At 40.7% G+C, this 16,452-nt stretch overlaps 1 protein-coding gene across 1 annotated transcript; it reads right to left on the bottom strand.

Moving 5' to 3' along the window:
- Positions 1–465: 465 nt before the first annotated feature.
- On the bottom strand, positions 466–7,902 carry mlh1 (mutL homolog 1, colon cancer, nonpolyposis type 2 (E. coli)). Its single transcript, XM_029449841.1, has 20 exons — positions 7,680–7,902; positions 7,474–7,597; positions 7,105–7,195; positions 6,184–6,282; positions 6,019–6,092; positions 5,867–5,939; positions 5,693–5,784; positions 5,563–5,605; positions 5,312–5,400; positions 5,105–5,217; positions 4,921–5,014; positions 4,684–4,837; positions 3,888–4,207; positions 2,891–3,039; positions 2,621–2,729; positions 2,287–2,350; positions 2,044–2,208; positions 1,711–1,803; positions 1,519–1,629; positions 466–710 (listed from the first exon to the last, which is right to left on the bottom strand). Exons 2-20 carry the CDS (start codon positions 7,578–7,580, stop codon positions 555–557), a joined length of 2,196 nt encoding a protein of 731 aa, XP_029305701.1. The 5' UTR covers positions 7,581–7,597; positions 7,680–7,902; the 3' UTR covers positions 466–554.
- Positions 7,903–16,452: the final 8,550 nt, after the last annotated feature.

Below are 16,452 nucleotides of genomic sequence, written 5' to 3'. Positions count from 1 at the left end.
CCTACACATGCGGACATGCATGTATATACATACACAACTGTGCATGTTTGTGTATGAGTTAATTATTTGTTGCAGTTTTGAATCTGTAGGAAAAGACATGGCCATTTAAAATTCAGTGTTCAATATTATATTCTCATCTCAGTTTGGTTAAAGTTAGATTCTGAGGCTGGAATACATGGAAGTAGTTTAGCAGGTTTCCTTAATTCAATTTTGAAATGTGTTAAGTAATTGGAAACATTAGTTGCCGTGGTGATTTCCTCCACACTGCCCTCGTGTCTCAGACTGACGGGGAAATGTAGCTGCAATAAGAGTCCAGCTAATGTGCTGGCACTGTTTCAGTATTGTTATGGGACTTGTGACCAGATTCTATTTTTCCTGGCTGCATGTCCCTTACTTTTAGAAACCCATGTGTGGCCTTGGCACATTTTAAATATTGAATATGTTTTTTCACTCAGACGTCTGAAGCCTTGTCTCATACAAAGTATTTATTTACAGCACAAATGTTACATCAAGTATAAAAGAGCAGCATTGTATGGTTGATTTGACGGTCAGATTTAGCACCTCTCAAACACTTTATAGAGATCGGGTAAGTTGGCGATCTGCAGCACAGTGCCGTCCTCGCTGAAGTTCTTCGAAGGACTCAAGAGGGTTCTGAAAGATTTGAAGATGACGTGCTCAACTTTCCAACGCCACGAGTTCACTTCAGAATCCTGAAACAAGCATAGCACATCATCAAACGTCACTTCTGTCATTAATGTTATTGTAAAGCAAAGGAAGTTAAAGGGATAGTTTGAAGTACGGGTTACTCGTCCATAGGTGGCGAGCAGCACTCTCCAGTTTGGTGAAGCAGGACAGACAGGCAAAGCACTGTGCTGCTACTGCAGTGGAGGGCAGCAGCAGCACAATGTATGTTAGCTACATAAAAAAAAAGTGTTTGCTATATTTAGAATATGTTCGCCGTCAGACATCCCCTTTCCAACGGGGCACTGAAGCCGTTATATTGCTCTCTTCAAAGACACCCGACTCCATTGACAAAAACACAGGAGTTGCTGTTGTACCGCTGCCTCGATCGGTTAGTTTGTAAGTGTGTGACTTTGTTCAGATTTCACGAAAGTCACACAACACTAACTAATGAGGCAGCGGTAGAGCAGCAACTTCAGTGTTCTTTAAAGTAAAATGACTTTATCAATAGAGTCTGGTAGCTTTGAAAAGGGCATAGATAACTGCGTCAGAGGGCTGTCTGACGGCAAGGTATAGAGGTAAAGATATTCTAAATATAGCGTACACTTAAACTTTAGGTGACTAAAATACAATTTGCTGCTGCCCCCGTCCACATTAGTACATTGCTTAGTTTCCGTGTGTTTCTCCAATCTGGGGGCGAGTCGACTGCCGTCTACTGTAGGTAATAGACTGGCTCTAGATCTCACACAACCCTCTTTTAAAAATCTGAACTATCCCTTTAGAAGGTGTACAGCGCTCTGGCATAGCTTTAAACATGAGTCTGGGGTTCCTTCACACCTGCTCCTCTCCCGGCTCAGCCTCCATGATGTACTGCTTCCTGATGGAGTAGAACATGCTGCACTCCTTACTGAAGTCTCTGAAGCACTCCTTTTCATTGTCCCAGTTCACCTGCAAAACACCGCCGAGCAAAAGCCTTTAGATACGGTTTGTGTTTTCAGAGTCTCATCATAAATAAGGAGAGCAGCTCACCTCCGTGGCCAGGCGCAGGATGAACATGGGGAGACCCTCCATCACTGGGGTGTACTTATCAAGCAGCAACGGCAGCCCCGTTAGATTTCCTTCCTGCATTGCACAAAGCTCAGTTTTACAGCATGAATTAACTTTCTTTTTTAAAAGACTGACTGATGTTCTGCTAAAACATGAAAAGGGTTACTTTGTTTTAGATCAGACTTAGAAACTGGATCACCAGATGTTTTCTTTAATTCTCACTTCCCTCAGGGCTTCGTAGAAAGACACTGGCAGCAACAATATTTTGAAGACTTCTCTAACCCAACAGACAAACACCACCCTGTTCAAACTCACCTGGTCTATCTCCACGGAGAAGTAGTCCGCCAACATCTCGTGTTTATTCTTTAGGAAGTCCACTATGTACTGAGCCAGGCCTTCTTTAGGACCATCCTCGTCTGTCCAGCCGCTCTCCTCAGAGTCCAGAGCCAACATGGCCAAGTCATAAAGTGGAGCTGGTGTCTGAATGCACAAACCGCCATAAAAAAACCATAACCTGGACAGTGTATACTAATCATTCTCAACCGAGGCTTTACTTACAGATAGTCTTAGTACGCCGAAGTTCCCAAAGTCGTAGATGAGTATTTGTTGGAAAAGCTCCTGGCTGCAGCAGAAACAAAGAAGTGAAATGAGACATAAAGCAGCAGGATCAAACAACTTACATGAGGTACTTATCAACAGTCAGTGTATTACTACAGAGAAGCAGACAGGAGAAGTTCACCTAAACACATTATTTTTCTCCAAACTGTGGGCAGTGCTGACCACCATGTACTGAAGGTAATACACTTACTGTGGATAAGGACCTGGTACAACCATAGTTAAAGGTTTGAACTATCCCTTTCACAGAACAGTGAGTGTTTCCTGTGGCTCTGACCTGAGTTTGGTCGTGTTGAGCAGGTACAGTTTGGTGTGATGTTGGATCAGAGTCCACTGAGGGTTGACGCAGCCCACAAACGAGTGCTTCTGTAACATTTCTTGAAGACCTGGAGAAAAGAAAAGTGCAAATGTGTATTCACTAATCTGCACGGTTTGAGACAGGTTGCAAAAACCTAGTTATGGAGATGAGTAAAATAAAATCACTGGGAAATTTAGAGATGAGCGAAAGACAAGTTGGACTTTAGCTGGAATAGGTTTCTTTGTTTACCTTTGTGTGTGTTCTCAGTGATCTCAGTTCTGAGCTCTTTGATGCTGGACAGTTTTATGACTCGTCTCTTGGGCGTGGCTGCAGCAGTCATGTCCTCTTCTTCTTCTTCTTCGTCCTGCTGCTGGTGCTGCTCTTTTCTGGGTCGCTTCCTGGCTCAAAACACACACACGACATGCTGTCACACCTCCAGCAAACAATACACTCTGCATGTTTACAGACAGGTGCACTCTCCAGACCATAACTCACACCAGCGTGCAGTGAACTCCCGATAACAGTTAACAGGCTGTGAAGTTGTTAACACAGTTAATCACACACTTAATGGGTGGCACATATTTATTTGTCCCGCCGTAATAAAAGCAACAAGTACTTGACAAGTTAGAGCTGCATGAATTACTTTTTCCGCCACATGGGGGCAGAAGAAATCCACAATTTGATAATTTTTTTAAGTTGTAGTGACTCGGTTATCAAAGAGTTACCAATTCACACATCCGGCACACAGGGAGCAACACTAGTATTCATTTGGAGTTGTGTTTTCTGGCCATCTGGTAAATGTTACTCCAATATTCACCCTCTCTTAAGCCAGTTTTTGCTGACAAATATCTGTGTCTTAAGCTGCTCGATGACTTTTCCTCACCTGAGCAGGGAGTGTCCACTGGATGTAGAAAGACCTTTTTGCAGAAAACTGGATTAATGACAATTTGTTTGAATAAACTGAAATGTAAAATACTGAACACTTTAAAAACGGATCTGTTTTAAATCACTAATACAGCAGCAGGTGACATTTGTTGCCGATTGGCCCGGAGGAAGATGACGTCATACACAAGTGTTGATACATGTTTACTATTCTATTCTTCTTTCCGCTCTCTTACTCAACTCATTCTTTTGAGAATTGCATCCAGATGATTCATGATGGCACTGACAGAGTGTTAATCCTCTTCTGAACGCACACCCTAACAAACCCACCCAATGTACCACTGGCATGATTCATTTTTTTCACCTTTGAACGCCGTCAGCATCGTCTTCGTTCACTTCTGCCTCCTGCGCAGCCAGGGCCTCCAGCATGTCTGCATCATCCGTCTCCTCCATCTCTACGCCGTCAGGTCGGGCACTTTTGGTCGCAGTATTCCTGCCGCTGGGACCGGCCGCTTCGGGGTCAGGGGGCGGTTTCTCTTTCGGCTGGAGGAAGGCGTCCAGCTTCTGCGAGCGACAATCGGTCCTCACCATCTGATGTGCGTAGACTCGCTCGCTGGACTCTGCCGCAGCGCTGGACGTCTTGACCTCGCTGCCACCTGAGACAGACAGGCCTGGCAGCAACGTCTGCACAAACACACAGTGGATGACATCGTACACCCTCACCGGGGCTCAACACTAACTTTTAAAAGTCGGCCTGGCTTTTTGTTGCCGAAACTGAAAATATGGTTGTTTTTAGTCACCTTATATTTTTAGTAATTAAGATGATATGCAGTTATTATACATTAGCTTAATAATGAATAAGTGACATAAGAATAAAAGCGTTATTACAGTAAGCAAACAAAATTATTTCTAGTTTGTGTTTTATCTGATACTTTACAGGATCGTGAGTTTTACCAGTTAACATCTCCACCCTCAATTCCTAGAATGCAAAAATGTCTCAAACGGACATGCAGCATTGTGCCTCCAAGGACAAACAAAAGGAGACCTCCTAATGGACATACTGTAAAAGTGACAGATGATCTCTGGGCGGAGATATAACATGTTGTCATAATGAAGGACAAGAGATCAGATCTCTCCTGCTGTGATAGAGAGTTTCGTACCTGAGTGAAATATGTGCGCGAGGAGTTGGAGCCCAGAAGTTTGCTCTCGACGTGCTTCTGAAGGCTCTCAATGACGCTGTCTTCGTGCAGGAAGTGCACCTCGTGTTTTGTGGGATGTACATTCACGTCCACGTTCTGTGGAGCGATCTCCAAGCTGCGGCGATTAGAAAGTCTCGGTGAATATCAAATTAATTCAACCGTTATAGAATGCATTGTAGAAAACAGACGTTAAGTCACCTGAGGTACAGAAAAGGGTGTGTGTTCTTGGGAAGGTATGCAGCATAAACTGTCTCGATCGCTTTCTTCAAAGCGCTTGACTCCACCAGACGATCTGAGACATCGCAGATCACAATCTCCGTTCAACAAAGTGCTAACAAGAATAAATCCTCTTCACAGGCAATCCGCATTTTGTGATACGTACGGTTGATGAAGAGGACCAGGATGCATTTCTTCACAGAGTAATTTGCGTTAGAGATGTATCCCTTCATCTTATAAGCGAGCTTTTGATCCTCGCAGCCGACTTCAATCAGCTCCCTGGGAACATACCACAGAGCTGGTCATGCAGTCGGCTTTGGTGATATAAGAGGTCACATAACTAAAGAGAGCATCAAAGCATATTTATTAATACCTGCTCACTGCATTGCCAAAAACTCCTCGAATATTATCCACTACAGATGCGTTGGGTAGAGTCCTCACATCCGCCACAGTCTCTCCTTGCTGGAAAATCAGACAGTTTCACAAACATATACACACAAGAGAAGCATACATAGAAATGTAATGATAATAAATATTTTTTTGGGGTTGTAGAACCAATCATGTTCAACTTTCTTTCTTCAAGAAAAATTATAAAAAGAAAAAGAAAATGAACGCTCATCTCACCTTTTTGACAGAAAAACCTTTTCCTGAATTGTGTATGGCGTACCTTTAAAATAACGTTAATATGAGAGTCATCAAAAACACAATGGTGTTCATAAAAAGAGCAGGAATCACAAGGAGTAAGCCGACAGACCTGCTGACCACTTCTACAATCCTGGAGTACTCATCACTGGGGCTCTTTAAAGCTTTCCTCCTGGTGGACACATTATAGAAGAGGTCCTCCAACTGCAGAGAGAGAAAACTATTGTAGGTTTCTGAACATCCGCACACTTCATTCTGTTCTAGTTGATTTGCTCCACAAACTCACAAGAATCTGTGTTCCCTGGTTGCCAGCACATGGTTTGGGAGGGCCTTTTAGTTTGCCATCGCTGTAGCTGGCTCTGTAGACAATCCATACATCACAAGAGCTCTGACATCCTGAATATCCATTATGAACCATGGTTTAAAATGTTAGCATACCTATAGGCGCACTTGGCATCAGCTGTCTTAGTCGTTATGGTCACATGGGCAACATGGCTTACACTAGCAAGGGCCTGCAGAGAAGAACAGACAGCAACAAACGTGACGTAGTCAAAACTAATGTATGTTTATAACCTGAAGGCTGATAATGCTCCAGAGCTTTACCTCTCCTCTGAATCCATACGTAGCAATGGTTGAGAGGTCCTCAAAAGTCTGGAGTTTGCTGGTGGTAAACCTCTCACAAACGATTTCCATATCTTCTCTCTGCCTCGGAAATAAAACAGAGAGCTTGGTCAGAGAAAAGTACAGAATTAAAAAGGCAGTGACACACACTACATCTAAACTAATGGAGGTTCATGCCATACCAACTCACAAAGACCTTCCAGTTCATCTCATGGATGTTCTTGAAATGTTACCGTGATAACTTTATATTAAATTCAAGGGACCTTGCAAAATCCTATAGCCCTGCTCAAGTACTTTAGTTGTGAAGTTTTGAAGGTTTGTGTATTCTAAGCATCACCAATTACTTATTGTTCACTGGATTGGTTTGAAATGTTTACTAAACATCCAAGAAACCCTAAGAATAATTGTATGTATTTATGTAAATAGTTGTTGCTGAATGTTTTACAGTAATCAAATTAATAAAAATAAATGTTTTCACCTACACGAAGAATCCTTTATTCCTTTCCTCATCTACCTTCACTTACTTTACTTACTTTACTTACTTTTTACTTTTTCCCCCAAGAAGAATTATTTGAATTCCCTTGAAACTTTTTTAGGGTAAAGTGTAAATATTGATCACATTTTATTTAAAATAAAAAAGTGATATTACTCCTTAATCATTTTCTGTACTTTTCTTTTTCTTTTACATTCAGTGCTTTTATTTCATAGGTAGATATTTGTACTATAAACTAATTTTTCCATAAAGATACATCTTTTCCAAAGGTCGTTTCTGTGAAATCTTAACTTTTTGGTTAAAATCTATCGCATGAGGAATTTAAGGCATGAGTTTTGATTTTAAAGACACTTTTACAACCACCCAAAAAGAGGCGTGTGGTTCTTCTCCCCCTTCACCCGGACACCCACCCTGATGCCAGTGCCGTTGTCCTGAATCTGAAGGAGCTTCAGTCCACCGTCTTTCACCGTCACCTGAATGTTGGTGGACTTGGCATCCAAACTGTGACATACAAATACAAATGACGGTCATTTATTATACACATTGTACATGCTCAGCGGAATGATCTCGTCGGCAGAATCACTGTTACTAAGTTACAGGTGTGGATAATAAGCGGCTTTGCCACACACGTGATGTAAACAATGGTGGCTCCTGCAGTATTTTGTCACCTTTCTTGGTCCCACTGCAGGTTATTTAAGCCACAAGTCAAACAGCTAACATTAGTTTGCGTTGTCAAAACCAACTATATCATGTAGGTCAACTTTTAGCTAGTCTGTTACCAGTTCTCAATCAATTCTTTGACGGCGTTGGCAGGACGCTGGATAACTTCTCCGGCTGCTATCCGGTTGACAACAGCCTCGTCGAGCCTCCGGATAACTCCTGCCATGTTAACAGTGCTGCTGACTAAGTTTCAGGATAGTTAAACAGCAGGCAATAGCTGTGTATACACTTACATTTAGATAAAAATGTATACATTTAGGCTTACATTTAGCATCCTAACTTGTGCAAGGAACAGAGCACGCATGGGACCAGAGAGGTGAAAAAAGGAGGAGTTCCCACTGTCCCTCAAAATGTCAGAGTACAGTGACAGTATCATGTCATAATCGCTCAGCTTTCCCAATTATAACCATCGTATGGGCGTTATAGAAAGTTACATTGATTCACTTCACTACAAAAAAATCTTAAATCGCACGAAGTTTATAATTGATATTTCAGCTATCCCTTTTCTCGCGATCACGTGATTTATCTTCGCAAACATACACGATCTTTGAGGATTCTGCGCGGGGACACCGCCTGGGGGCGGGGCCTGCTTCCTGCAGGTGGTGATTGGTTAAAAGTCTTCTTCTCTGGTAAATATCTTTGAAGCGTTGTAGCTTCGAAACATGCACAGCGTCTCATAACGAGGGATTAATGATAATGCTTTTTCCTTGAGTGCATTTTTTAAATCTCTTAGTATGATAATGCCCTGATTAGAGAAGTGTTTGTGTCTCTGGCATGTCCAAGGAATGTATCACTTTAAAGTGACTACTTGAACTAATAAGATAACGTCCATTGCACCCCCGGGGAAGGATATCTTTTTATTGGTCCGCAAAAAAGTCAGAGGTCAGAATTAAAGTTAAATTCTTGTCCTGACAACTATGCCTGCCCATAGTTACAAAATGACTACTGTAATTATATTGTTATGCATTTAAGCAAAACAATAATATTTGCCCAGGTATTATCAATGTGTTATTGTGTCTTTCAATTGTGAACTACTGAAGAATTTAGTCAATAACATTAACACAAAAGTCCAAATTCCAGGTCGATTAATCTATATGTACAACATACCAACAAATCCTTTCACTCCTACAAGAACATATAACCCATTGTGGCAAATCCCCCATGTTTATTATCTTAAGTATGCATGCACATTTATTACAATAATAATAATAATAATAATAATAATAATAATAATAATAATAATAATAATAATAATAATAATAATAATAATAATAATAATACATTAGATTTGTATAGCGCTTTTCTAGAAACTCAAAGACGCCAATAGAAAATTGTTCCAACGTGTTCAATGCGGAAAAAAACAATGACATTGTTTTTCAGCATTGCCTTCCTCAACACATTTACTTATAAGGGATTCACTGTAATCTTCAACTGTGCACATAGTTGGCTAGACCACATATGCGTCTGCATTCCTCACAGAGCCACAAGTCTTTTTGATCTGCAGATCAGCAGATTGTCCAAAATCTGCACAAATACAAATGTTCTCAGACATATTTTTATGAGGATGTGTCTTTAAATAAAAACTAATCTATGCTCTACTTAGCCTCTATGATTGTTACAGTAGCTGCCAAAGTTATGTTGGTAGGTTGCTAAACTTCAGCCTCAGGCAGGATGATCTCAGAAGAATAAAATGCTGCTAGTAGGCTCTCCAGGGAGTGGCGCTGTTTGAATGTCATTACTGGGGCGAGTCCAATGCAGTTCAACCTGAACACACTATCCTCCAATACCTGCATGTATAAAACAAATAAACTGAGGACATTTTTAATGTGATGTTAGTGTTGGGTTTAAGACTGGAACGGAAAATAATTTACACATTTATGATGCATATCATTTGTTAAAAACCATGGAGAATTTATTTAATTTGATTCCACAATCATCCTTTAAGATTGATAGAAATTAAATAAAATGGAGTGTGACTGCTACTTGGAGAGGTCCCAGTTCACCTACTGCCCTGCCGTGGTGCCCTTGAGCAAGGCACCGGACATCCCCCTTCCCCCCTCACTCCCATTGCTCCCCGGGCGCTGTACATTAGCTGCCCACTGCTCCTAATAGTAGACTCCTGGTACTAGGGTGGGTTAAAAGCAGAGAACAAATGTCACTGTGTGCTGTGTGCTCTGCATGTGTGACCCTTAAAAAGAGGGTTTCATCCCTCCGATTCTATCTATCTATAGATGTGTTGGGACAAAGATTGTGAGGGTGACCAGTTTTTCAGGCTCTATGTCTGTAGTTGTAGGTTATCTGTAGCAGAGATGTGTTCGAGCTGGGTTAGAAGACGTGGCTATGTACAGCCAAGTGTGGATTAAATGCAACAGTGGAACAAAATATAACTTTATTTCAACTTTATTAAGTTTATTTTGATGTTTGACTAAGCTCACTCTCTCAGTAACATCATACTTCTGACCTGTTATACTTGTGGATCTTGCAAATCCCACCATATCCCAGGAGAGTATCTGCACAAAGAAAACTCAGCTATAAAACTGAACCCCATACCACATTTTATACAAAAGTATAAGTCTATAGCATGCACCCCTTAAAGCTAACTTGGCACGGTTTAGTAGTTCAGCAGCTTCTTGTGCTGCAACAACTGAAAGGTCACTGGATTGTGAAAGGAAAATCCCTTTGGAACTGACAAACAAGGGTCAGAAATGTGACTCTGATAAATCCATATCCTACTTTGTACACTTGTTGCATCCAGTGATCTGCTCATTCTGCAGCTGAGGTTCATCCACGTGACATCACGATGATGTCACGCACATTTTCCTACATGAACTATCATTCAATCCAGATGTGTGTATCAATCCCTTTCTCAAATAAGTTGCTCCCCCTCTCCCTTTAGCCCGAGGGAAAACGTTGGCCATTGTGTTGTCTTTGCATCTGAGATGCATTGGAGGGATATGATGTCTATCCTGAAACGTGCCCCTGACTCAATGCGGCACATTCCAGTATTTACAGAAGTGTAGCTGCAGGATGTGCAAACAGGATACAATACAATAGAACTGGAAAGAAAAAAATAAGTGATAGAAGGAAGGCAACACTGCAAAATGTAAAGCACAGTTGCTGTTCCAGGTTCTTCATCTTTTTTATTGTCAAGCAGCAATTATGATGTCAATGTATAGGCAGCTATTCTCCATCTAGTCTGTGTAAAAGTACTCTTTGAAAGGATGAAACTGTAAACAATGTCTTCAACAGAGAGCCGAGGTGGGGTCAGAACTGGTTGTGTATCTCACAGGTCAGTAAAGGCCTCTTTTCTCTCTCTCCTATACTCTCCTCGTGACATTTTCTGTCTAATTTCACTGAAAGTCAGATGTCAATTGTTTCAGTAAGCAGCCACTGCCACTCCTATAGCGACCTGCCATACACGATGACAGACACACAAGCATGCACAGACACACGCACGCACATTCACCAGAAACAAAATCTAAATGTGGCCGACGAGGATTTTTTTTAAAAGAGGGCATAAATCTTTCAGTACATCCTGTAGTAACCCTTCAGATACACAGAATGCACTGCTGAATACACAAACACTGTCAACAAGAAACATGAGAGTCAAATCAGATACAAATGCACACCTGCTGCTCAGTAGCACGCCCATTGTGTGGAGTATTAGTAGTGATGTGCGAGTCATAAGTTATCGTTCAAAACAAACAACTGTTATTACGTAATTCAATATGCTTTTCTGGCATGAATGTAACAGGGACAATATTGCCAAAGTGATTTAAGTGTTTTAAGAGCAAATAATTATTCTAAATGATCAGAAAAAAAAGTTAAATTAAATCAAATAAAAACTATTTACAGAATTATGACAAAATCATATATAGCAGCCAGTTATAATAGCAAAACGTTATTAAATGATTCACAAAACAAATAATGTAATTATAGGCCTACTAACCAGGTTGACTGATATATACAACAACAACAACAATCAAACAATAAACTACAAGTTGTGTTTCTCAGGTTACACCGGATGTCCTCAGGCCATGACAAGTGATCATTTTGCTGTAATCATGTCACATTTGGGCATTTCTTCAAGTAAATATGAGAGTTTCTGTACGTCCGTTATGTTTTCAAATTCAGTAGCTAGTGCAGACTGCAAAGACGAGGCAAGACCACATGTCACTCACACTATTGGGCAACTCTTATATCATGTTAATTATTAAGAAGAAGAATCAAGCTTGTATGAGTCACTCACTAAAGCACTGCCTACCCAAATGCTCCTTAGTTTAAACACAACCCTGAAACCGATCCACACCTCCATGCTGATGTGTGCCTATACATTCCACATTGTCTCACCTGTGTGTTTATGTCAGGCCGGACACTCCCACTCTCCTCTGACAAAGCTGTAGAGTGATCACTGCCATCAAATCAAATGACAGAGGGGCTGAAAGGTGTCCAGCATCTCTTAGCGACACAAACTGTGGGATCATCTGTGGAATTTGACATGGCCTCTCAAAGTGACAAATATAGAGGAGCCTGTTGTTGCTCTGATGATAAGGGTGGTCCCTCACATATTGACTACTAATCTAAAACCAAATTAGATTAGAACCAAATGCCCCTCTACTTTTTAAATCATGTCAAAGAAGTGTATGATTTTATGATCACTGATACAGTAGGTGTGCATGTATGGACTATGAATCATGATTCATAGTCCATACATGATTCATAGTCCACAGTCATATAGTCCGGTCCAAGTGTAGTGACTTGCAGTCATTTGTAACTGTGCTAATTCATCATCCTCCTAATCCCGCCTTCATCGTCTCTCTAGGCAAGCATTATCTCGCCTCCTTGCTAAGTGCCGAGACTTCCTGTTCGCTCCATCGAATGATGCTTCTAGAAATGGATTCTGCAGCTGCTGCTCTTCCTTCTTCCTTTGTTTTCCACTCCTCTTCCTCCTCCTGCTCCCTCCTTATCAGCACGACAAAAGCCTTGAGACATGTTCTAAACAAAAGATGACCACATACTTTCCTAGGTGAACAAAAGAGCGGTTGTAGCCTACTGCAGAATAAAAGTACTTAAAATGTAGTTGTTCAAATGGTTCTACTGAGCAAAAATACAAATTCTTAAAACGTGGAGTTAATCTGTAAGAGCCTACTCTATGGTAGAGGCTGTACTAAATGCTAACATCAACATGCTAATATATGCTCACAAAGACAATGATAACATGTGGATAGCAGGTATAGCGTTTACCATCGTCTTAGTTTAGCCTGTTAGCATGCTAACTCTAGCTGAGGCTGATGGAGCGTCACCAGTTTTGCAGGCATTTAGTCATAAACCAAATGATTGGACAACTTAAAACTTCAACCTGATGATGGCGCTAGGTGAAAAGTCAGGGGATTAACAGATTAATTCATCAGGGGGACGTGAATGTGGGAACCACATTTGTCGGCAATTCATCCAATTTTTGTTGAGACATTACATTTCAAAACCACAAATGTTAACCTCATGGTGGTGGAACGGTAAGGGGATCACCAAAGTCAGTAAGAATCAGCCTCTGGGGATCATGAGTGTCTGTACACATTTTCATGGCAATGTATGCAATAATTGTCAAGATGTTTCAGTCCAAAGTACAACCGACTGATATTTCCACCCCTGAAGCCATGCAGCTAGTGTGTCTAAAAACCATTCCTTTTGCCACCTGTTTAGGCACGCGAGAGCCCACGTTAAAAAGGTCCTGCCGACACATGTCCAACCCCACCCTCCAATCGGAGGTAGGCTTTTAAAGTTCACCATAAAAACATTAAATGGTAAGCTATTGCCCAGGCACAGTTATCCTTGTGTTTCTTCTATTGCTGTGAATTCAATATTCCTTCCATTGTGTTACCATTCATTCACCAAAGGTTTAGAGATTATATTCCCATGACCAGCTACAATGAAGCACAGAATTTAATATTTTACTAACAGTGCGTTATCTTCTGTCTTCAGTCCAGCAGATACATGGGAACTTCATATTTACCTCCGCCAAGGAACGTTATGTTTTCCGTTTGTTTTGTTTTTCAGCAGGATTACAGTAAAACTACAGGCCCGAATTTCATGAAACTTGGAAGGGTGTAGCAAGGGCCAAGGAAAAAACAATTTAATTTTGGAATGATACACAAATAATTTTTCACTTTCGTTAACATCGTGAGATAGTGCATCGCCTTGGCGGAGGTCAGCGCACACCTTTTTGTTCGGGTACCTATTGTTATGTGGCATAATGGAAGCACAGCCCTTTGATTACAGGTACTGTTTATAGTAAAATGTCATTAATCTTCTGACCTCAGGTGTATAAGACTTCGTCAAACACAACGTTAACTGTATCTCTTAATACTTTGAGTAAACCATACTTATTCCACAAGGCCTCCATAAGGATACGGTTATCGGTATAATATAATCTACTCTGTCGTTTACCTCAAGGGAGACTGCGTCTTTGTTCACCTTCAACAGTAACGGTTCATTCCGATAGAGACTGTGTTATCGCACAAATCGTATCAGTTACGCTTTGTGTGTTTGATTCATACATTCCTGGAGAAGTTTTAAGAAGAGGGAGGGATCCTGCTATGATTCAGTGATTGGCCAAGTTCATGTAACGCTAGAGGTTTAAAAGAGCACAGCCAACAGGGAATGCTGCCCTATGGTATGCAGTGTAGCAACTATCTAAGAACATTTATTTTTGATGTTTCTGTTTGCTCCTCTGTTTGCCTTGGGTGGTGTCTGAAGGCAACAATGAGGGATTGTCTTCCAGTCATCACTTGAGCAGCAACATTGCATCACTTCCTTTTCTTAGGTCATCAGATTTCATCCTGCTGAGGTTATTTTAGGTCCTAGTGTGGTGCAACTATTGAAGGAAAATCACTGTATTTGGTCTGTCTTTCTCTCTCTCCTTTCAGGTTTTAACAAAACTTGTGCTACAAGTTCCTATCTTGGAGATACTGATGGCCTTCCTCTAACTTCAAGGCTTTCCAGATGAGCCCTCTCACTAAACCCCACAGCAAAGATATTTCACAGTCTGTGGACGTCATTGTAAATGGTGCAAGAGAGATTGTTAATGAACCATGAAAAGAAAGAAACAAATTAATGTTGTCAGCATGTTTGCAGAAGAAGCCTTTCCCTTTCTACTGACAGATTTAGTATGCAGAGGTTTAGCTTGTGGTAATTTGACGAAGCAAAAATGTATTTAGGAATATGCACCATGTAAGCTAAATATAAACTGAAATTAAGACAGCCTTATCATAAACTGTCTACAAGAAGGAACCTCAAAATTAGTTAACTTATTTAAATTTATATTGTGCTTTAGTAGTACACATTGTCACACAAATGTGCAATTAATCAAACTACCACAAAGTTATTGCCACTTATTACACATCTTTGTTTTGATTACTCTCATTATTTTATTTCTGCTATGGACACAGTTCTGATCCCCGAACACAGTAAGATTACTTTTTTTGAATTCAATAAAATTATTTTGAATTCAATAAAATTATTTTTAAATCCATATTTTGTGTCAAATTATTAATTTCTTTATTAAGTAGCCGTGTAATAAGCGGGATAGAGTTAAGCGAACGGGTCATTATTGCAAAAATAATCACAGACATGGTGATGCAGGACCCCAATTTGGAGCCTTTGGGCCCACCTAAGGGTCTGAGGCACCCGGACAATGCCCACTTTAACCCCTGGTCATCCAGTAGTGGCTTTATTAATGATTCTTCACAACCTGGCCACCCACGTTTTAATTATTAATAACAAATAATTGATCTAAAAAGCATACGTAAAGTATGTATTAATCTAGGATAAAGACATTAGTTAGCTTATTAACCTTTTAAAGGGTGCCTCATTAGAAAGTGGTATCATTTGGTCGCTTTTTTTGACAGTAGCTATATATTCTTATCTTAATTAATTTAAAAGAATGAAACAATATATATATATATTAGCTATTACTAAATAAAGTTGTGTTGCACGTTTAAATCAGGGAGGCCTGTCTGGGTGTGAAGAATAATAATAATATAATAAAGGGTTATAACCTTACACATGAGTAGGTAGGCCTGATAACATGTTAATGAGCCACTTGGCTGCATCGTGTAGCAGCAGTTACTCAGCTGCAGTGAGTCCACAGATAACAGATGTGCAGTTTCGCTGCCTCAGTACAAACGTGGACACAGAGCTGTGAAGAAGTGAACAAACTGAGGAGCTGCAGTCGAGGCGGAGCGAAATTGTCCGACGGCAAGTCTTTCGTCTGTCTGCGTCAAACATTCTCGCCAACATGCCTCAAGCGTGACAATAAACTGGTTTAGCTGGGTGACGGTGGAAAAGTAATGGTACAGAAAAGTTTCGACGAGTCCCACCTGGACCAGAAGCGCGGCGCAGTTGTGAAGGAAAACATGGTGAAGAAGGCAAGAGGACGGGCTTAAAGTTTAACCGAAGAGAAGCTCGACCAGTGGATATCAGTGGGGTAAGTTCACCGAGGAACCTCACGCCTGTACGGCATTATATACGCAGTTTAGGACGTGAAGTTTAACATAAGTTACCTGGCTTTGTGGAAGTTTTCTGATATGTCATCGGTCTCTGTGGAAAAAAACGTTTGTCGATAAATTCTGCATTGGACTTTCAAACCTTAAACAACAGCCTTTTAATGTGTAGCCTCATTTATTATCTTAACTTCGTTGTGTCAGTCGTGCTTTTTTGTGTTGTTTTGTTTGGACTGTGTCGTTTCCTCTCGGCTCTTGTCATATAAGTGGCTTTACATGAACTTGCAAATGGAGAATTGAGCTTTTGGCCGGAGGGAGAAGCCACACCCATAAGCCATCTATCCTGTGGTTAGATTCTTCTTCCCTCATTCATTGTGCTGTCACTGCTGGAGTTATTACAACTGAGAGGAACCCCTTGTAAGGAGTTGAACCCTTGTATATCAGGGTAAAATTAGCTATATATAGTGGCATGGTTAGAATAAACATGATATTAATAAGATCATGGCAAATTCATGTAAAATCCCACGATGCTTAATCCAA

The sequence above is a fragment of the Cottoperca gobio genome, chromosome 15 (genome assembly GCF_900634415.1).
Source record: "Cottoperca gobio chromosome 15, fCotGob3.1, whole genome shotgun sequence".
Lineage (NCBI taxonomy): Eukaryota > Metazoa > Chordata > Actinopteri > Perciformes > Bovichtidae > Cottoperca > Cottoperca gobio.
This window is presented reverse-complemented; position numbering and strand designations above follow the sequence as displayed.

Coding starts and splice junctions, on each gene's coding strand:
- mlh1 (XM_029449841.1), bottom strand. CDS start 7,580: ATGGCAGGAGTTATCCGGAGGCTCGACGAGGCTGTTGTCAACCGGATA. Junction 5,785..5,866: donor ACCAGGGAACACAGATTCTT/GTGAGTTTGTGG, acceptor CTCTCTCTGCAG/TTGGAGGACCTCTTCTATAA. Junction 1,804..2,043: donor TCTCCGTGGAGATAGACCAG/GTGAGTTTGAAC, acceptor TGTGCAATGCAG/GAAGGAAATCTAACGGGGCT.